Raw genomic sequence first — 23,792 nt, forward strand, 5'->3', positions numbered from 1 at the left:
TATAATTATTTAAGAAAGATATAAACCTACTTTTATCACATTAAATTTATTTTGTAAACAATAAGTTCACACCTTTTTATGCTAAAAGGTATTATTAAAAATTAAACTATTTTTTCTCAAAAAATTATAAATTTATCTCTTATCATGTCATGTCATTTTTTTTAATATTTAGATTGTTGTATTTCTGTATTACAAACAATTAATAATATCAAAAACAAGTATTTTTATTTTTGAATTCAAATTCATAGCTATTCAATTTTGCCAAGATATATATTTTAACATTTTTAAATCATGAGATGATTCTAGATCCAATAATTGAAGTTTAAATTATAAATATAAATAAAAACAATAGATCTAAACCTTTTTTTTACGACCCCTATGCCATTGCAACTTTCTAAATATAAATTTTATTTCTTTTTATGTTCCACATTATAGTATACACTTATTTCTCTTTCAATTTAAATTTATTGAATTTAATCTACGGACAATAAAAAGGTTTTAATTTCATAGTTTTAGTTTAGTTCTGAATTGAAGTATCATAATATATAAAGGTTTTCTCTTTTGATTTTAGCTTTATTACTTATGAGATAATTTTATTTTTCTTATTTCAATTTATTTATATTTAATTTATTATCAATCAACTACATCCTATTTTAAAGTATTTTTTTAGAATTTAGTGTGTTATATATAAATTAGAAATATTATATGACATAATAAAATTATAATTATGCAAAATAAATTTATTTTTAAGTTCACAAAAAATATACAAAAAAAATTACTCATACACCATACTTACTTATCTTATAAGTGTGACCAGTGACTCTACAATACTGATCAAAAGACTCAAATATTATTTGTTGGCCGTCTTAAATTTAAAATGATTTATTAAAACTAAAAATTATACCAATATGGTTTTATTAGAATATATTTATTTATATTTAAATATAATATTTAACTTTTTACTTAAATATTGTTGTAGATTGTGTTGGATCAGTTTCCTTTTCTGTAGCACTACTTGGCCTTTTTGCTTTGGCCTTAACTCTGTTCCCTTTAGCCCACTCTGGCTTGGGTTCTTCTTCATTCAATTTCTTCTCACTTTCTGTTGTGATAACAGGCTTCTCAATTTTCTGTTGAGCTTTTTTGGTTGCCTGTTTTTTCTTAGATTTTAACCTCAGCTTCTCTTCCTTTTTGGCTTCACCAAAGTGAGGGTGACCATTAATCACACAGATCTGTTTTTCATGTCTAAAAATTCTTGCCATCCTTCTCTTCAGTATAAAGTCCTTGATAGTCTTGAAGCTATCAATTGATCTACCCAACAACTTCATTTCATCAAGTCTAGGAGGTGAATAGGCTTGGTCCATTGGGTTTTTGCTTGAGAATTTGGAGGAATGATTTTTAGGCTTCAAAACCACAATGGACTTTTGTTGTTTTTTCATAGAAGATTGACCTATTTTACAATTTCCTAGCTTCATCTCTTCTAAAGTAATTGAATTCAACTATGTAGAATGCCTCACAGATTTTGCTTGATTAGCAGTTGAACCAAATACTTGAGCAATCATGTCATCAATCTATTTTCTCTGTTCTTTTATCTTGAGCTCAGCTGCTTGCAAGATTTATAAGATCAATGCTATCAAAGGAAGGTGTCTTTGAGATAGTAATAGCTGGCACTATCACTTTGTTGACTTGAATGTGCACATCCTTCTCCCCCTTTTTGTTAGCATCAAGTAAAGCAGGGTTTGAAGTTTTAGCAGCCACTAACTGTTGTAGGAATTGAACCTGTGTTTCTTGTCCTTCCAATATCTTGGCCACAAAATGTTCAACTTTTGAGAGTCTATCAGTGAGGGCCTCAAATTTTCTTGCCAAATCGTTTTCTTTCCTGAGCTTGAGCTGCACTTGTCTCATAGTTGACTATGGAAGCTTCTGTTCAATCTTCTCATTCAACTCTTTCTGAACTGCCTCAATTGAATTCTTCATGCCATCCACAACTTGAGTCTGTTTGAGATTTTGAATTTTGTGTAATTGGAGAGACTCATGATGGGCTTTTAGCTGAACTTTGGTGCTGGCATCTGTAGTGGCTTGAATGGCTGACTGAGTTTGTCTGATTAGTTTGAACATGTTTAATGTGAAGTAATGATAGCTGTAATACTTACTGAGCATCCATTCTGGAGTTTATGTAGAAGAACTAGGGCCTTCATCTCCCCCTAAGTTGGTGCCAGCTTCATCATCAAAATCATCTGGAAACTCAGAATCACCATAAGATCCAAAGTTTGAGTCCACATAATCAGCTGTAGGAAGTAGAGTGAACAAAGCATCCTTAGCCCTTTGCATAGATACTGTTGTGTGTAATTGATTGAGTGTCCTTTCAGTCTCCTCATTGCCCTGAACATCCAATGTTTGGTAGGCTGTAACAGGGTGAGTAAATGTCTCAGCATCTAGGAAAATAGAATCTATAACAACTTTGTATTCTTGTTAATATAGACTTTTCCTTGCAACCTCATTGACATTCATTGACTCACTTGCAATGGCTTTTAACCTTATCTCTCCTGAACCTGTCTTTCTCTCATAATCTCTTTTTTTTTATATACAGGGCTCTCCATGACTCACCACCCTCACACACTCACCTTCACTATCTAAGGCGGGACTCCGTTCATTCTCTTTAGCCATGCTGGAAGAAATAACATGCATAGGTTCACTCTTTTCCTCTCCTTTTGGTTGGGAGCAACCGAGGCTCTCACTCAATTCACTCCATTCCCTCAAGCCTAAGAGTGATTGAACAACTACTAAATCATCTGCAGTTGTAAAATATCAGTTGAAAGTGTAGTTAGAATTATCAACGGATGATTGCTGTGAAGTACATCCGTTGAAAGACAATCACTTCTCAACGGCTGATGAATATCCGTTGAGGAAGAAGAAATAATGAAAATAGGAGTTGAAACTATTGTTGAGTCTGTGGAGATTGATTTTAAGTTTTGTTGCATAGACACTTGAATAGTTTGAGAAAGAAATGGCATGTGATCCAACAAATCATCTATAAGATGATGATAACTTGCTTGCGATTTTGGCTCCTCGATGAATTTGAGAGATGGAGAATCAGGAATTAATGTTTTGATCATATCCCCAGTGGAGCCACATCAATCTGACTTTGAGAAGGTGTATTAACTGAGTCTTTGACTGCAATTGGCACTGTGTGTGCACCTTGTGACTCCCCCATTGGTTTAGCCTTATTCTTTTTAATGTAGGTTTATGTTCGATCAGTGTCCCTACCCGAGTGTCCCTACCCCTTTTGTTCTATATTCTTGGAGAAGAGCCTGTTTTAATAGTTGCACCTTTTGGGAGGATGCATAAATGAGGTTATTTCCTTTTGAACAACTACGGAGACTATAGTGTGGTTGGTTTGGGTGACACTTGCCTCACACACCTTATCCAGGAGCTTCTTTAATTTTTACCCTTGCGTCACCAAGCTCACTACCCTGTACACTCCCTTTAAGGGTTGTGGTAGTTTTAGAACTGGTGTCTTTTGAGAGACACTAGAGGTTGGTTTCTTTGTTTTGGCATGTAATCTTCTACTACTTTTTATGTTTTAGAAAGGGTGATTACTTGACATATATCTATATCATTTATTTTGTTGTACAAGTTTTGTTGTCATTTTACTTGAGTTGTTTGTGTAAAGATTGTATCTTAATTATACATATAATTTGATATATTATTTTTGTTGAATAAGTTGTGTATATGAATTTTACCTGTTGCATGAACTCATATTAAAAACTATTTAATTTTGCCAAGATATTTAAACATTTTTAAATCATGAGATGATTTTATATTCAATAATTGAAGTTCAAACTATAAATATAACAATGGGCAGGTTTAGTCACCAAAACAATTTCTGCACCTGGAGGGTTGGAATAGAGATGAAATTTACGAAAACCTATACAAGCCAACAAATTTTCAAAACATAGTAACATCAATTATTAATGGTTAACAACTTAACATCAGATTCATACATGGATATACACATATAGCACAATAAGGAAACATTACCATGTACGTCATAACCTCGAAAGTGAGGATAATGCATTGAAGGTAATAAATTATCAATGGGGCAAACACTAAAATTAGTTATTTATAAGAAAATACTCCGACAAAAACACAAAGTTTATAATGTATTTAAAAAAATATTTTGAGAGATAGTGTAGGACGTGCACCTGGGTTTTAGGTAGTAGTACGTTAGTCAGACTCTTTTAATAATTTCTGGTATGCACTGATTTCACTTTAATCCCAATAGAAGTTTTTATTCAGAAATCTCTACAGTTGTGTTCTATAATCAGTTTAGTCTCTACATTTGGTATCAGAGCACTCTATTCTTTCTTCTACCTGACTCACATCTCATTGGCATACAAGATGGCTCAGTCGAGCAAGCACAAGGAAGGACATATTGGGTTGAGTTTTCCCATGCTAACAAAGACAAATTATACTGCTAGGGCAATGAAGATGCGGATATTTATGCAAGCACATAGCGTGTGGGAAGCAATCGATCCCAAGGATCCAAAGGCTGCTGTGGAAGACAAGATCGACAAGCGAGCTTTGGCTATGATCTATCCGAGTATTCCAGATGAATTGATGTTGACGCTTGTAGAACGGAAAACCGCAAAGGACGCCTGGGAGGCAATAAAAACGGTGTCACTAGGGGCTACAAAGGTCAAATAAGCAAAGGCTCAAACACTTAAATCTGAATTTGAATCTTTAAATATGAAGGACACATATCAATTAGATGATTTCTGCATGAAATTAAATGGCCTGGTTGCGAGAATCAGGGCACTTGGAAACACTATTGGAGAAGAATATGTTGTGAAAAAATTGCTAAGGGCGGTGCCTGCCAAATTTCTGCAAATAGCGTCAACTATCGAGCAATTTGGAAATATTGAAACTATGTCGGTTGAAGAAGTAATAGGCTCGCTAAAAGCTCACGAGGAACGACTATCTAGTCAAGGTGATAGCAAAGAAGAACAACAACTCCTTTTGACCGAGGAGGAATGGTCACGGCGTGAGAACAACACTGGAAAGCTCCTGCTTACACGCGAGGAATGGTTGAGAAGGTCGAATAGAGGTGGGTCTCAGGTTGGAAATGACCACCGTGACAGAGATAATCAGGATGGTCGAAGAAGAATTGATAGAGGAAAACTAAAATATTTCAACTGTGGAGCCTATGGTCATTTTGCCATTGAATGTAGAAAACCAAGGAGGGACAAAATACAACGTGGAGAAGCCAATCTAACACAAACATATGACGAAGAACCTGCACTCTTAATGGCCATGAATAATGAAGGTGCAGACGACATGATTCTCTTGTCTGAAGGTGCAGACGACATGATTCTCTTGTCTGATGATAGCTGCAATACTTATTGAGCATCCATTCTGGAGTTTATGTAGAAGAACTAGGGCCTTCATCTCCCCCTAAGTTGGTGCCAGCTTCATCATCAAAATCATTTGCAAACTCAGAATCACCATGAGATCCAAAGTTTGAGTCCACATCATCGGCTGTAGGAAGTAGAGAGAACAAAACATCCTTAGCCCTTTGTATAGATGTTGTTGTGTGTAATTGATTGAGTGTCCTTTCAGTCTCTTCATTGCCCTGAACATCCAATATTTGGTAGGCTGTAAAGGGTGAGTAAATGTCTCAGCATCTAGGAAAATAGAATCTATAACAACTTTGTATTCTTGTTAATATAGTCTTTTCCTTTCAACCTCATTGACATTCATTGACTCACTTGCAATGGCTTTTAACCTTATCTCTCCTGAACCTGTCTTTCTCTCATAATCTCTCTTTTTTTGTATACAGGGCTCTCCATGACTCACCACCCTCACACACTCACCTTCACTATCTAAGGTGGGACTCCGTTCACTCTCTTTAGCCATGCTGGAAGAAATAACATGTATAGGTTCACTCTTTTCCTCTCCTTTTGCTTGGGAGCAACCGAGGCTCTCACTCAATTCACTCCATTCCCTCAAGCCTAAGAGTGATTGGACAACTACTAAATCATCTACACTTGTAATAGATTTAGATATACCAAGTTGTACAGTGACATTCAATGGATGTGAAATATCAGTTGAAAGTGTAGTTAGAATTATCAACGGATGACTGCTGTGAAGCACATCCGTTGAAAGAAAATCACTTCTCAACGGCTGATGAATATCCGTTAAGGAAGAAGAAATAATGAAAATAGGAGTTGAAACTATTGTTGAGTCTGTGGAGATTGATTTTAAGTTTTGTTGCACAGACACTTCAATAGTTTGAGAAAGAAATGGCATGTGATCCAACAAATCATCTATAAGATGATGATCACTTGCTTGCGATTTTGGCTCCTCCATGAATTTGAGAGATGGAGAATCAGGAATTAATATGTTGATCATATCCCCATCTAGAGAATTTGTGGGAGAATTTTGTGTGTGTGGTGTTTCAATTGTGAGAGAATTTGGTTGTGGCTCCACATTTATTGGAGCCACATCAATCTGACTTTGAGAAGGTGTATTAACTGAGTCTTTGACTGTAATTGGACTTGTGTGTGCACCTTGTGACTCCCCCATTAGTTTAGCCTTATTCTTTTTAATGTAGGTTTATGTTCGGTCAGTGTCCCTACCCTAGTGTCCCTATCCCTTTTGTTCTATACTCTTGGAGAAGAGCCTGTTTCAAGAGTTGCACCCTTTTGGGAGGATGCAAAAATTGTTGAAACTATATTTAATCTAAGCTTGTCTTTTTGTTTTATCAGGAAAATAAACAGCTGGCTAAGATGTTTGTAGCGGGCTGAACTAGTCTCTGTTTAGTTGGAGAGTTTGTAGGAGAGTCCTTTCTTATCTGGAGTAGTAGAGCATTATTAGGAAATGGTAGATTATCTATATTTCTTTTTATCGTCTGTAGCTTGGAGTCTATCTGTTTAGTTTCTAATACAGTGAGTTTATTTTTGGTCTGCACTCTCTCTAATTTCATTCACATATATCTATACATATAAGTGTCTGGTTTACATTTGGATACCACATTTGGTATCAGAGCTTCAATTTTGTATGCCAAAGTACATGCCAAAAACAAGCACGATGGAGACAGTAAAGAGAAAATATGGTTTAGTAGGATTAATCTATCCTATGTTAACCAAGAGCAACTACACGGCCTGGGCACTCAAGATGAAGGTATATATGCAGGCGCATGGCATATGGGCAGCGGTTGAACCCATCAACACAAAAGAACCGATTGAGGATAAGACGGACAAGATGGTGTTAGTTGCAATATACCAGGGTATCCCCGAGGATGTACTGTTATCTTTAGCAGACAAGAAAACTGCTAAAGAAGCTTGGGACGCAGTGAAGATGATGTGCCTAGGAGCAGACAGGGTTAAGAAAACAAGGATTCAACGTTAAAAGATGAATTCGAGTTCTTAAACATGAAAGACTCGGAGCTGATTGATGATTTCTGCATGAAGTTGAATGGTTTGGTCACTAATATAAGGGCGTTGGAAGAAACTATTGATGAAGCATATGTTGTGAAGAAACTGCTATGATCCGTTCCGTCCAGATTCTTACATATTACGGCTACTGTCGAACAGTTTGGAGATCTCGAGACAATGACAATAGAAGAAGCAGTGGGTTCTCTTAAGGCGCATGAAGAATGTCTACGGGGAAAATCCGAAGTTGGTGGAGAATAACTTTTGTTAACCAAGGAGTAGTGGAGAAAATGGGAAAAAAATGAATGATATTTTCTGTTTACACGGGAAGAATGGCTGAAAAAGACCAGCAAAGGCGATGTTGTTTCAGGTATTAAAAACTCAGGTGCTGGTGCTTCTCATGATGGAGGACGTTCAGTACAAGATAGGAGCGAGATAAAAAGTTTCAATTACAATATCTATGGCCACTATGCTGCTGAATTCCGTAGGCCAAAACGAGAGAGAAGGAGGGATGTTAAAGCTGAAGCACATCTAACACAAGCTCAGGGTGACGATGAGCCAGCATTGCTATTGGTTGAACACAAGGTTAAAGAAAGGAACCAGCTGTTGCTGAATGAACAGGATACGGTGCCAAGACTGTCACAATTCTGAGAAAAGAATTGACTCAAATGTTTGGTATTTGGATAACGGGGCATCTAACCATATGTCTGGTTTTAGATCGAAATTTAAAACATTAGATGACGGAGTAACTGGCCTGGTTCGTTTTGGTGATGGTTCGACTGTAAGTATAAAAGGAAAGGGAACAGTTGGGTTTCAGTGTAAAAATGGTGAACAACTAACGTTTCATGACGTGTATTTCATTCTGGATTTGTGTAACAATATAATCTCACTTGGTCAACTTTCAGAGAATGGGAACAAAGTAATCCAGAAGGAAGACTACTTGTGGATATACGATGGTCAAGAAAGGTTGGTCATGAAGGTACAATGATCAATAAACAGACTATACAAGATTACTCTTGAGACCGTACAAGATCCTATGTGTTTAATGAGTAAACGGGAGGAATTACCAAGGCTTTGGCACGCACGTCTTGGCCATGTAAACTACAAAGCAATGAATATGATGTCTGAAAGGGGAATGGTACGTGGTTTTCTTGAATTTACTCAACTAAAGGAGATCTGTGAGGGATGTTTAATGTCAAAACACCCAAGAAAATCTTTTCCCAAACAATCAGAGTTTCGAGAAACAAAACCTCCAGAATTGATTCACGGCAATTTGTGCGGTCCTATCACACCAGCGACTAAAGGAGGAAACATATATTTTTTCCTCTTCGTAGATGATTACACTCGCATGATATGGATATACATGTTAAAAACTAAGGATGAGGCATTATGTGTTTTCGAGAAATTTAAAGTCATGGTTGAAAATGAGTCAGAAGAAAAGATTAAAATTTTCCGGACAGATAAAGGAGTGGAATTCACCTCGAAAGTGTTTATAGAATTTTGTGAAAATGAAGGCATTATACGACACTTCACTACGCCCTACACTCCATAATTAAATGGAGTTGTAGAGCGTAGAAACAGAACTGTTGTTGAAATGTCTCGTAGTATGTTGAGAACAATGCAGGTGCCATCAGAATTTTGGGGTGAAGCTGCTCGTCATGCAGTGTATGTACTAAATCGATTACCAACTAGAGCTCTTTCAAAAAAACTCCCTATGAGGCGTGGACCAAAACAAAACCAGATATAGGACATATCAAGATATTTTGTTGTGTAGCATATATGAAGCTACTATAGGTGCACATAACAAACTTAAGTGATCGAACTAAGCCAGTAATCTATTTGGGTAAAGAACCTGGAACGAAGGGCTATCGCCTATACAATCCTGTCTCTGGAAGTATGCACGTAAGCAGGGATGTGGTTTTTGCAGAATCAAAGGCTTGGGAATGGAATAGGCAACAAGAAAATTGAGGGACAAATGCTACATTCATTCTGATAAACAGTGGCTCGAGTTGGTCAAGTCCGGAAGATTTTGAGAGCCATGAGGCACCAGATACGACACAGGCCTCAAATGTGAGTACAAGGTCTAGCCATGGGATACCTGGTATGCCACAGGTTTCAAGTGCGAGTACAGGTTCTAACACCATAGATTTTCAGCCGAGTGTAGGGTCTGGTAGTACTCAGTCTGCTACGAGGGAGAGCAACACACAATAGAGTGATGTTAGTAGTCAGTCAAGGCATTTTGGATTACTAGGTGATATATACAATGAAACAGAGGAAGTTGAAGCTGAAAGCGAGTTGTTTTTCATGGGAATTGATGAACAAAGTAGTTAAGAGATGATGGGTTCTGAGGCATAAAATGCAGTGGATAAACCTAAATAAAATAAAAAAAAATTCGAAACCCAAAAACATGATTCATGTATAATTATGGGCAGATTATGGAGATAACGAATCATACCTTTCAAGAGCTTAACTTTCACGAACTCAGCGGAGATCCTAGCTATCACTCTTTGTGTCTACCTTTCGGAGAAACACCTCTATGATATCCACACGAGCACCTCCAAGAACGTCTCACGAAGTTGGATACGGAATGGATGTACTAGGAATTATGGAGATAACGAATCATACCTTTCAAGAGCTTAACTTTCACGAACTCAACGAAGATCCTAGCTATCACGCTTTATGTCTACCTCTCGGAAAAACACATCTATGGTATCCACACGAGCACCTCCAAGAACGTCTCACGAACTTGGCTACAGAATGGATGTACTAGCCTCCTTCTTGACGATCCGAATTGCCTCTGCCTCTCTTTGCTGCTACGGTTTTCTCCAAAACGTACCCCCTCTTTCACCTATCATTATCTATTTATAATGGCTGATTAAAAAGGCCCATAAAAGCAAAGCCTAACCCTAGTAGGTATTGGATTAAATAATAAAAACGAATTTCTATTATTTAATTAATAATTAAGTCATACTTAATTATTATGGGCAAAAACATTCCTTTTAATTCGAATTTATATTATCTCAATTAAGTCTTACTTAATTATAATAAAATTCGAATAATCATCAATTAATTTAAATCCATAATTTAAATTAACTATTCCATTAAGTGCTCTATTTGTACGACCCTATAGGCTATTATTTAATTGGCAATAATTTTATTCTCTAATAAAATTATAAACAATGAGCGATATCTAGTAATACATCATTGTTACCCAATTAAACAATAATTAAATCATGATTAGATAAAACCTTTCGTGATTAATGTTTTTCGTGTAATATAATCCCTTTAACCATACATATTATAGATTAAACTCGAGGCATGTATTTAGTCATCCTCTTGAACATTTAATCCGGGTTTACTTGATCCATGAGTAGACTATCAAGACAAATCATTATTTGAGCATGACCATGCTTTTATAATCTCACTCAATCAAGAGACCAATAATATCTCTCCTAATTATAGGAGGGTTAAATCCCTTATCTATCATTCAAATTTCTCATACGACTCATGATATACCCGATGTCCACTTTTATCATCACCCGATCAAAAGTAACTTTTAATGTAGTCAAAGTATATTAATCCTCGTATAGAAATATAATGATTTCAAGTCAAAGGATCATTACACCATTATCACTGTGAGTCTTTCTTATGACTTTATTAAACATGAAGAATCTCACTGTGGGTCTGTCCAGTACCATGTACTCTCACATGTACCTATGTATTGACTTTAGTATCCCCATACTTATAACCAATAAGATGTGGTTATCTTGTCAAACAATATACTAGTCTATCTATGTATTATTATTGTCCTATATAATAATACTCGACCAGGGACCTTTAAGAATATGATATATTATATAATCTCAAGTTCAAGTCATGTACTTAAACTATACAATGTGTATCATGATTCTAAGGACATTTATTATGCTAACAAAATATCGCAGTAATTAAGGTCATAATAAATACATTTATTGAATGATCAACTGACATAAAGATTTAAAAGAATAACGTATTGCCTCTGGGGCACCTACACTAACAACAGCCACTGAACAGGGTTGGAAGAGAGCAATGTAAGACGAAATTGACTCGATAGAATGGAACAAAACATGGGAGTTGGTTGAATTGCCAACAGGATATAAGACAGTGGGACTTAAATGGGTTTTCAAGTTGAAAAGGGACACAGAAGGGAATATCATTAAGCATAAGAGCAGACATTCTTACAAAGCCAATGTCCACGGTTAAATTTGAAAGGATGTGAACGTTGGTTGGCCTGAAGGATCTGTAGTAACCAGCTTAGATTACGGGGGAGTGTTGAAACTATATTTAATCTAAGCTTGTATTTTTGTTTTATCAGGATAATAAACAGCTGGCTAACATGTTTGTAGCGGGGTGAACTAGTCTCTGTTTAGGTGGAGAGTTTGTAGGAGAGTCGTTTCTTATCTGGAGTAGTAGAGCATTATTAGGAAGTGGTAGTTTATCTCTATTTCTTTTTATCGTCTGTAGCTTGGAGTCTATGTGTTTAGTTGCTAATATAGTGAGTTTGTTTTTGCTCTGCACTCTCTCTAATTTCATTCACGTATATCTATACATAGTGTCTAGTTTACATTTGGATACTACAAAAATGAGGTTATTTCCTTTTGAACAAGTACGCAGACTATAGTGTGCTTGGTTTGGGTGACACTTGCCTCACACACCTTATCCAGCAGCTTCTTTGATTTTCACCCCTTCCGTCACCAAGCTCACTACCCTGAACTCCCCTTAAGGGTTGTGGTAGTTTTTAGAATTGGTGTCTTTTGAGAGACACTACAGGTTGGTTTTTATGTTTTAGAACGAGTGGTTATTTGACATATATCTATATCATTTATTTTGTTGTACATGTTTTTGTTGTCATTTTACTTGAATTGTTTGTGTAAAGATTGTATCTTAATTATACATATAATTTGATATATTATTTTTATTGAATAAGTTGTGTATATGAATTTTACGCATGAACTCATATTAAAAACTACTTATTTTTTTCAAGATATTTAAACATTTTTAAATCAGGCGATGATTTTATATCCAATAATTGAAGTTCAAACTGTAAATATATAAACAAAAATAATAGATCTATACATTTTTTTCCACAATTTATGACCTTTATTCGAGCTTGGTAAATATAAATTTCATTTGTTTGTCTGTTGTACATTATACATTTATTTCTCTTTCAATTTAAATTTATCGAATTTAATCTACCGACAATAACAAGGTTCTAATTTTATAGTTTTAATTCAGTTTTGAATTGAAGTATCATAATATATAAAAATTTTGTCCTTTGATTTTAGCTTTATTACTTATGAGATATTTTTATTTTTCTTATTCACTTTATTTATAGGTAATTTATTATCAATAAACTACATCCTATTTAAAGTAATACTTTTTTAGAATTTATTTTGTTAAGTAATACCTCCTCGTACCTTTAACTGGAAGTCTTACAACCCCAACAACATCTAATCCATATTCTGTCACAATCAGGAAGAGATCTTTAAAGACACCTGCAGCTCTAAAATTTCTCTCATGACAGGGTGACATTATGCACCAACAGATTTGTACCATGAAAGGAGAACATAACAAATGCAACAAGAATTTGGACCAGAATATACTAATACTAAAATAGAAGCTTAACATATAACTTCTATATAAGAGGAGGATCTTTAGAAAATAATTTTGCCATGGACGAGAAAATACTTTACAAATATAAAGTGCAACCCAACAATATTCTTGTAACTAAATACACCTTGATTCGCCTAACGATTCCTAATGACAAAATGAGCAGTCACATACTCACATACAGCACCTTAAGGGCTTTCACCCAGCTTGGAGGCCTCTAAGATACCTAGTTTCTAAGTACCTCAGTATACAAGCAAATTAATAGGCATGAAACTTTACAAATTACTACCCCTGGCTTTACATCATAACTGCAGAATTTAAAAACTTTGAGCTTACAGGAAATAAGTAGTGACAATACTCATACATGATAAGGTATTAGCCCCTCCCCCAAGACAAATTTGCAAAATATAGTAACATCAAATATTAATGGTTAACAACTTTATATCAGATTCATACATGGATATACACATATAGCAGAATAGGGAAACATTGCCATGTACGTCATAACCTCGAAAGTGAGGATAATGCATTGAAGGTAATTAATTATCAATGGGGCAAACACTAAAATTAGGTATTTAAAAGAAAATACTCTGATAAAAACACAAAGTTTATAATGTATTTAAAGCAAATATTTCGAGAGAAACCTGAGTTTACAATGTATTTAGCTAGTACAAATTTTTAGGTGAAGCACTCTTTGGAGAGTTAAAGAACACTACAAGGAAAACAGGCGTACACAACGGTTTATGCCCGTTGTCCGATACCCTATTTTCCCGTTGACTATTGAGGCGCCGTCTGTTAGTTGGATCAAACAACGGGTATAAAATGTTGTATGAGATTATACAGACAACGACTGAGGATTAATCCCGTCGTATTACATCCAGAAAAGACAACATCTTTTGCTTATTTCTGTTGTATTAAAAGATATTACTCAAGTGTTCAGAGCAACAGAGAAAACTGTTGTGTAGGCTATCACTTAAAATAAAACATTTAAACCAATCATACAATAGTTATTATCATATAAATGTTGTTCTTCACCCTTAAACGCAACATACTTGTTCCCAATTTGCTCTTGTAGTAGTATCGTACAGACAACACCTTTGTATCATAAAACTATTGTTGTGTACCGTGACACACAACAAAAATAAGCTAAGAGAACTCTCGTAATAATGGTCTATAGACGACAGTTCTATTTCCTGGATGGACGGAATAAACTTCTACAGACAACCGTTTGCTTGTCCCACATGTTGTATAAATACCTTTTATACAAGGTTTTAACATTTTATAGACAATGGTATATTGGTGTTGTATAAGTTAACTTTGCACTAAGGTTTCAATTTAAAAAGCGTTGATTTATTGTTAAATACACAATTTTTTTTGTAAACTTTATGTACCAAAAGTATTGTCTGATAGGGTTCACACACAACGGTTTTTTCAATTCCAAACTATTGTCAACCATTACAAATAATATCCCCCATATACAATAAATAAACCATTACACAAGCGATCAATATTCACCATTACAACCAACAAATATACAAGAAGTTCAGACAAAAAAAAGAAGACGTTCACAAAATACGATCATTTCCAAGTGGACATAAAGATTGTCATTAAGAATATTTATATCACATCAAGTCAACTAGTCTAAAATTCTAAATGTGAGATGGACCTAGCTAGGAATGAAATTAATCAATATCTTCATCACTATGGACATTAGCATCAGCACTACCATGTCATTATCTCTTCAAGATGAATATAAACACAAATATCTTTGGCAATAATTCTGTGAAACTTGAAGAACTTATTTGGATTAGTCCATGAAAGAGGTGCAGTTTTGTGGCCTACCCAAGTAGCCTGCATAAGAAATAAAAAAAAATGAAATGGACAGAACTTAGTACTAATACTTCTATCAAAACATCAAACAGTTAGAACTAACTAGAAAACTAAAGAAGGATAAATTTACATACCTAGTACTTACTACATATAAGTAAACGACCTACATATTGTGGCCACTTAAAAAAATTATTTATCAAAGTCAATTAAATATACTTCTAAGCATAGAAACTACGGTGTGACAAGTCTACGATTTGCAAGTTTAGCATCTTACAAGATTAACCAATTGAAAACCTAAGCAAAATTGTAAAGAGTTGCAATTAAGCCAACACTTCAATTACATAAGGTGGAAGTCTTAAGTCTTAACTAGTGTCACTATTAAAAGTTTCAAAAATAATTCAATGTTATACCAATACATGGTCTGATAAAATAAAATTCCAAGCTTCTCGTATCAAATTGAATTATAATCTACCAAGTGTTCTTTTTCTAAAAAATTTATGCAACACATAATAATTTGATTCTAGAAAAAAGGTAGCAATTTCATATTTTAATGAAAAACATAAAGCTATTTATGATGTTTAACCCTTAAATTCAGATCAAGTAAATGCTATAATGAAGAACTCAATCAAATCATGTTCAAATCTTAATTATACACTCAATGAGACATTATTTTGCTTCTCTGTTGCTTTAATTTAGTTTACCAACTCAACCATGAAAAAAGCATAAAAAGTTAAGAAATTGTAATAAAACCACAAACTCAAGAGCATTGGGAACATAAGGCCCGTCGAGAGTTTCCAAATTATTGAACTACATTATACTTCAACTAGCTAGAACGTGCAAAAAAACAAAAAAACACTTTAATATACTTAACATTTTTCTTGGTACTTAATATACTTTGATTATGATTTTGTTTATGTCCGATTCAGTACATATTTAAACCCATTAATTTACAATGTTAAGTATTATCTAAGTAAATATATGTTCGGATTTTCTTCTTGTGTTCTAGTATATTTAGTGTAAAAAAAGAGGATTGTAGGTAACTTGTCACCAATAGCAATTTGCACCGTACTAGAATCAGTATATCTGGTGGATACAACTTGGAACATTATAGAGGAATCAGCTACTCCGTAAATTACAGTAATTTGTATTCATCTATCGACCTACAAATACAAGCTAAAAGAACAGGGTGAGAGATAAAACAGAGCTCGCTAACCATAAAGGAAAAAGGAAAAATATACAACAGAAATCGGTTTTTAACTAATTAAAACACACACCAATAAAAACCCCCAAATTCAATATATAAGAATTCAATACAAGGTAAACAAAAAACAAAAAAAACAAGACAAGTAAATACCTTTCGCTTAACAAATCGAACAATGGTTTGTGTTTGAGAATCTAGCTTTTGAATAAATTAAGTTGGGGTTATTCCTTAAGAGACATGGTTTTCAATTTGAATTGAAAGAGATGAGAGTTTAGAGAAAATTTGACATGGATAAAATAGGGTTCTAATAGCAAAGACGGTGACATATTGAGGTGGAGAAAAATGGGAGATAGAGGAGTTAGGGGAGAGGCTGGGAGAGGGAAAGAGCAGCTATGAGAGAAAAAGATAGAGCGGCCCATATTTAGGGTTATGGCGGTAGTGTTTGTGAGAGATAAAAGGGGGATTTGTAATTTAAGGGGGAACTGAAATATTGACAAAGGGGGATGAAACAATACGAGGGAATTTAAAATAATTTACTAAATAAAAACTTTAAATTTAGGTGATAAAGGAAAAAAATAATAATTTTTGATTACATGTATTGTTAGAAAATTTAGTTATTTTTATTATATGTTTATGAAACAGAATTAAAATTAATTTCAAGATCTTAATATTAGGCACATTTAAGCAATCTCATTTAAAAAAATAGTGCTCCTACTAGATTTTTTTGTTGTTCAGGTGTAACGTAAAAATTTTAAAATACTTTTAAATAAATAAAATCACTACATGAGTACCATTGGAGCGTTAATCGGGGATGAGTATGGTGTTCAAAAGTACTGCTTTTACAAGATTTTTATATTCCTTTCATTCAAGATAAATTTGAAATTTTTTAATAATTTTTAATATGAATGAAATGAGTATATCTAAACATCTTGTATCATTGAAAAAATCATTTAAAAAATTTATCGTACGAGTCTCATATTCAGAAGTAGTGTTTTTACCAGATTTTTCTAATCTTGACATTCAAGATAAATTTGAAATTTTTTAATACTTTTTTATATGAATTAAATGAATTTATGTATCATTTAGCAAAAAAATAATAATTTATGTACACATCAGTACGGCTGGATCGTCGAAAAAATCATTTAAAAATTTTATTTAGTTAATCGGGGATGAGTCTCGTGTTCAGAAGTCGCGCTTTTACCAAATTTTTCTATTCCTATTTATTTATTTATATATTATAATTAAATACTTATCTTTATTTTACTTTATATTAATAGAATAATATTTATTTTAAATAATTTCACATAATTTTTTATATAAAATTATTTGAAACAAATTTGAAAAAAATTCAATTATTTTTCTATATAACTAACGTTAATATATATTAATATTATGCAAAATGATCCTAAAACCATTTTTTAAGAAAGTAATTATTTAATCAAGAAAGAGACTTATTTTTCATATGACTAAAATTGATATATCTTAACATCCGCACGGTTGGATCGTCGAAAAAATCATTTTAAAAATTAATCTTGTAAATCTGGAACGAGTCTCGTTGTCGGAAGGGTACTTTTACCCGATTTTTCTAATCCTGGCATGCAAAATGAATTTCAAATGTTTTAATAATTTTTTCTTATGACTAAAATCGATATATCTTAACATCCGTACGGTTAGATCGCCGAAAAATTATTTTAAAAAATTAATCCTGTAAATCGGGAATGAGTCTCGTTGTCGGGAGGGGTACTTTTACAAGATTTTTCTAATCCTGGCATGCAAAATGAATTTCAAATTTTTTAATAATTTTTTGTTATGACTAAAATCGATATATCTTAACATCCGTATGGTTGGATCGTCGAAAAATCATTTTAAAAAATTAATCCTGTAAATCGGGAACGAGTCTCGTTATCGGGAGGGGTACTTTTACCCGATTTTTCTAATCCTGGCATGCAAAATGAATTTCAAATTTTTTAATAATTTTTTCTTATGACTAAAATCGATATATCTTAACATCCGTACGGTTGGATCACCGAAAAATCATTTTAAAAAATTAATCCTGTAAATCGGGAACGAGTCTCGTTGTCGGGAGGGGTAATTTTACCAGATTTTTCTAATCCTGGCATGCAAAATGGATTTTAAATTTTTTAATAATTTTTTCTTATGACTAAAATCGATATATCCTAACATCCGTACGGTTGGATCGTCGAAAAATCATTTTAAAAAATTAATCCTATAAATCGGTAACGAGTCTCATTGTCGGGAGGGGTACTTTTACCAGATTTTTCTAATCCTGGCATGCAAAATGAATTTCAAATGTTTTAATAATTTATTCTTATGACTAAAATCGATATATCTTAACATCCGTACGGTTGGATCGTCGAAAAATCATTTTAAAAAATTAATCCTCTAAATCGGGAACGAGTCTCGTTGTCGGGAGGGGTACTTTTACCCGATTTTTCTAATCCTGGCATGCAAAATGAATTTCAAATTTTTTAATAATTTTTTCTTATTACTAAAATCGATATATCTTAACATCCGTACGGTTGGATCTCCGAAAAATCATTTTAAAAAATTAATCCTGTAAATCGGGAAGGAGTCTCGTTGTCGGGAGGGGTACTTTTACCAGATTTTTCTAATCCTGGCATGCAAAATGAATTTTAAATTTTTTAATAATTTTTTCTTATGACTAAAATCGATATATCCTAACATCCGTACGGTTGGATCGTCGAAAAATCATTTTAAAAAATTAATCCTGTAAATCGGGAACGAGTCTCGTTGTCGGGAGGGGTACTTTTACCAGATTTTTCTAATCCTGGCATGCAAAATGAATTTCAAATGTTTTAATAATTTATTTTTATGACTAAAATCGATATATCTTAACATCCGTACGGTTGGATCGTCGAAAAATCATTTTAAAAAATTAATCCTGTAAATCGGGAACGAGTCTTGTTGTCGGGAGGGGTACTTTTACCAGATTTTTCTAATCCTGGCATGCAAAATGAATTTCAAATTTTTTAATAATTTTTTCTTATGACTAAAATCGATATATCCTAACATCCGTACGTTTGGATCGTCGAAAAATCATTTCAAAAAAATAATCCTGTAAATCGGGAACGAGTCTCGTTGTCGGGAGGGGTACTTTTACCAGATTTTTCTAATCCTGGCATGCAAAATGAATTTCAAATTTTTTAATAATTTGTTCTTATGACTAAAATCGATATATCTTAACATCTGTACGGTTGGATCGTCGAAAAAATATTTTAAAAAATTAATCATGTAAATCGGGAACGAGTCTCATTGTTGGGAGAGGTACTTTTACCAGATTTTTCTAATCCTGACATTCGAGATGAATTTCAAATTTTTTAATAATTTTTTCTTATGACTAAAATCAATATATCCTAACATCCGTACGGTTGGATCGTCGAAAAATCATTTCAAAAAATTAATCCTGTAAATCGGGAATGAGTCTTGTTGTCGGGAGGGGTACTTTTACCAGATTTTTGTAATCCTGGCATGCGAAATGAAATTCAAATTTTTTAATAATTTGTTCTTATGACTAAAATCGATATATCTTAACATCCGTACGGTTGGATCGTCGAAAAAACATTTTAAAAAATTAATCATGTAAATCGGGAACGAGTCTCGTTGTTGGGAGTGGTACTTTTACCAGATTTTTCTAATCCTGACATTCGAGATGAATTTCAAATTTTTTAATACTTTTTTCATGTGACTAAAATGAGTAATTCTTAACATCCGTACGGTTGGATCCTCTAAAAAATCATTAAAAAAATTTATCTTTTTCATCAGGTATGAAAAAAATCTAGTACGAGGCAACACCCAACGGTTTTTTATGAAAAAGTCTTGTCTGAAATAAATTGTGACAACAGTTTTTTTGAAAAAAACCGTTGTCTTAGATGATCAACTTTTTTAAATCTTAAGCCTGATATTAAATCTACTTTTAATCAACGGCTCTAATTACACCAACTCAACAATCCAAGTGAATGTTTTTTCACCAATCACATGGTGCCACCTCATCACAAGCAACACTGGTTGGATCGTCGAGAAAATTATTTTAAAAATTAATCATGTAAATCGGGAACGAGTCTCGTTGTCGGGAGGGGTATTTTTTTTAATATTTAGGAACTACCACTTTAATTACATTTTCGGTATAATTTCAAGCAAGATATATTTGAAAATTTTAAAATATTTTTTAAGTGAATAAAAACAATATATATTAACATCAACAGTTTAAGGAATATATATTAATAAAGTCAAAAAAATATATGGCATTAAAAATTATTGTCTGAAATTTAAAATGTGTTGTCTTGACAAAAGTCATACAACAGTTTTTAATATAAAACAATTGTCGGATGTAATATCAACCAAATAAATAGTGCCAAATTCATACAACGGTTTATAACCAAAAAAGGTTATTTAAAAACAATGTCAATAACGGTTTTCAAGAAAAAAACCGTTGTTGGATCACACAATGGTATTTTTAAAAAAACCTGTTGTGCATAGTTTTATACGACAACGTCTAAGAAAGAAAACCGTTGTAAAAATGTGCCCATTTTTTAGCTTATTTATTCAAAAATATTTATTATTTAACGTTATTAACGATCTGATACACGTTATCGGTATTATGTTATTAGTAGGTTGTAATTATTAGGTATATTTGAAATCTTAATACACACAAATTAATTTAGTGTAAGTTATTGGTTACTCGTATAAATTAATTAACGGTGGCATATAAATTTTCTGAAAAAAATTTAAAACTAGTAAAAATATAGACAATGTTTTTTTCTAAAATCATGTTGTGGTAAGTTACTTTACATAAGTGTTTTTTAGGAAATGTCGTTGTTGGAATTCTACAACAGTTTTTTCTTTAAGATTGTTGTAGTATTACATATTTTACAACAGATTATAAATATCGATAACCGTTGTCTAACTATTACAAGTGTTTTATTTTAAAAATACTTGTATAAGGTAGATTAATATAACGTGCTTTTTCGAAAAACACTTGTTTGGATTGAACAATTAACAATGTAAACTTGAAGCACTTGTGATTAATTTTTTATTAATTATAAAGTAGATAATTAAACTATTTTGTAATATAAAATTTAAATATTTAATCTAGATGAAAGTGGAATTAATTAGAGTTTTTTGTTTTTAAAAAATTTAAAATGAATTGTTGGGAAATTATTTTTTCTGAAATTATTACTATTTTTATTGTAATAAACTAGACAACGATTTATTTGAATATTTTGTTGTGCAACACGTTTTTAAATTTAGTAAGAAAGACAACGGTTTTAAGAATTAGACTATTGTCTGATATAGGTGACATATAATATATGTAGAACACTTGTCTATCAAGTATCATTTAGACAACACCTAATATGTACATTGTGTGATTCGAGCTTAACTAACTAGTAGAAAAAAATACTTGTCTCATTTCCACAACCGTTAAATAAGACATTATCTCAATCATTTTCAGACAATGGATTTAAAAAATCGTTGTACGATTTTACTCATTTGCACAACATCACCTTAGAAAGGGTTGTCTGTCTCCATCAACTAGACAATGGATTTTAAAGCGTTGTAGTAATACTAAAGCCTTCCCATTCACACAACATCTTAATTTTGAAAACACTTGTCTGATTTGTTTTACTAGACAACATTTTTTTATCGCTTGTAGTAATCAACGTCAGACAACGCCAATTTTTTGGTTGCAAAAAAACTGTTGTATGAAAAATTCGGGCAACACTTTTTTGGTCGAGTGTTGTCTAATCGGTGTTGTCTGATTGCGTTTTTCTTGTAGTGGAAAGAATATGATTTCAAAAGGCATGAGTCCGAAGCTACGAGCTCCTTTTTCCATAGACAGCACCCCTCGAATGAGATCTATGATTTACCTTCTTAAAACGTGATCTGCTCCTATATCTTGTGAAAGCTCGGCCATGATCCCAATCATGGTTGTGCTCCCTGTATCGGTGCTCCCGGTCGTACCTGTCCCTGTGGTACCTCTCTCTGGTGTTCCTCTCCCTGCCACACCTCTCCCTTTGGTAACTCTCCCTATCATACCTCTTCCTCACATACCTGTCCCTTCCATGACCCCTCTCATCACGATGCCTCTTATTAGAGTTATCTGACCTGTCACGTTCAGATTCTCGATCTTTCTCACGCGAGGCACCATATGACTCTGAAAATTTGTAATGGCCCTCTCCGTATTTATACTCAGAACCCCCTTCTTTACCACCATAACTCCACTCTCTTGGTCTTTGGTAGTGTTCCTCCCCTCCCCGTATACCATCATTCCACATTCCTGAATGAGGTCCCTCCATTCGAGCACTCCCCATCATCCCCATTCTATTAGCAGACATTCCCTTGCCAAATATACAGGAATCGACATGATGAGAGACACAACGATATTCAATAGCAGGACCTGTAAAATCTCCATAACCAGGTCCTCGACCACCAGGCATACCTGTGACCCTCATAACACTTCTTCTTGCTCTGCTACCCCTAACAGTCCTGATGCTTCCTCTTCCCGCTCCACTTCTTTCTGCATTATCATTCATAGGCCTCTTCTCTGGCTCATATTCATGAGATTGAGGTTGGAATTGGATTTTCTTTTTCATATAAGAAACAGCCATCTTCCATAAAGCATCCGAGGAAGCAAATTCTACCGTGCAAGCTCTCCCTTTAAAAATATATCCGTTCATTCCTTCTTTGAACAAGGCTGCAGCAACCGAGTCATAAAACTCAACCTGACAATATCCTCTGGACTTACCATTAGCTTTCTCATCGAAGAACTTAATCTCTTTAAGCGTCCCATATTTAGATGCGACACTTTCGATTTCTGTATCAGTAGTCCACCAAAGTAACTCTCCAACAAGGAGAATAGTCGCACCATTTTCTCCAGTTGGCCTAATTGGGTTATCATTGGATATAAATTGGTGAGTCACATTTACATTATCATTTGAAATATAATGTGACATCTGTGGAATACTTGTGTTAGGATTAAGGGAAGTCACATACTGATCAACAACTTTACACAACGTATCAGAAGGGTCAATGCCAGTATTCACTGCACCATTAGCAGATGGACCTGGCGCCTTAGACAGATGAAGCTGAAGAAATCCCATATCAATATTGAGGTCACCGTAAAGTTCATCCTACATATCATCTTCGTCAATCACTTCATTATCTGCACCACTAGCAGAAGGACCTTGTGCCTCAGACAACTGAAACTTAAATCCCTCTACAATATTGAGATCATCATAGAGCTCATCATAGTGATCATCACCTTCATAGTCTAATTGCTTTTTAGACTTCGGATCCATTTTCACTGATTGAAGAGAAATAAATGTAAGAACATAGAAGGAACACCTAATTAAGCCAAGAAAAATAGAACTACAACAAAAGTAGCATGAGATGTAAGAACATAGCTAAGTTGCATTCAAACAAGGAAGCTTGATTGTGTTACATCTCAGTCGCTGCATTTATAACTATTTGTGTAATTTTTTTCATATTTCTTTCTGTTTGATTGTCAGTTCATGAAATGTTCAGGTTGGTATCATTTTTATTCTCCATGTATGTGTTACTGGTTTATTTATGTCAATATTTAATTCATACAAGTAAGGGTAAAACTAAATTAACAACAATTGAAACTAGTTTATAGGACTTTA

At 33.7% G+C, this 23,792-nt stretch overlaps 3 protein-coding genes across 3 annotated transcripts; 2 read left to right on the forward strand and 1 right to left on the reverse strand.

Annotated features, from left to right (window-relative positions):
* The first annotated feature begins 4,398 nt into the window (after positions 1–4,398).
* Positions 4,399–5,403, forward strand: LOC141664522 (uncharacterized). Its single transcript, XM_074470479.1, has 2 exons — positions 4,399–4,695; positions 4,753–5,403. Exons 1-2 carry the CDS (start codon positions 4,399–4,401, stop codon positions 5,401–5,403), a joined length of 948 nt encoding a protein of 315 aa, XP_074326580.1.
* A 1,683-nt stretch (positions 5,404–7,086) lies between these two features.
* LOC141664523 (uncharacterized) lies at positions 7,087–9,641 on the forward strand. Its single transcript, XM_074470480.1, has 5 exons — positions 7,087–7,380; positions 7,593–7,676; positions 7,776–8,035; positions 8,148–8,396; positions 9,431–9,641. Exons 1-5 carry the CDS (start codon positions 7,087–7,089, stop codon positions 9,639–9,641), a joined length of 1,098 nt encoding a protein of 365 aa, XP_074326581.1.
* A 12,321-nt stretch (positions 9,642–21,962) lies between these two features.
* Positions 21,963–23,249, reverse strand: LOC141664525 (uncharacterized). The gene has a single exon (XM_074470481.1). It carries the CDS (start codon positions 23,247–23,249, stop codon positions 21,963–21,965), a length of 1,287 nt encoding a protein of 428 aa, XP_074326582.1.
* Positions 23,250–23,792: the final 543 nt, after the last annotated feature.

This window comes from Apium graveolens, chromosome 6 (genome assembly GCF_009905375.1).
Source record: "Apium graveolens cultivar Ventura chromosome 6, ASM990537v1, whole genome shotgun sequence".
Lineage (NCBI taxonomy): Eukaryota > Viridiplantae > Streptophyta > Magnoliopsida > Apiales > Apiaceae > Apium > Apium graveolens.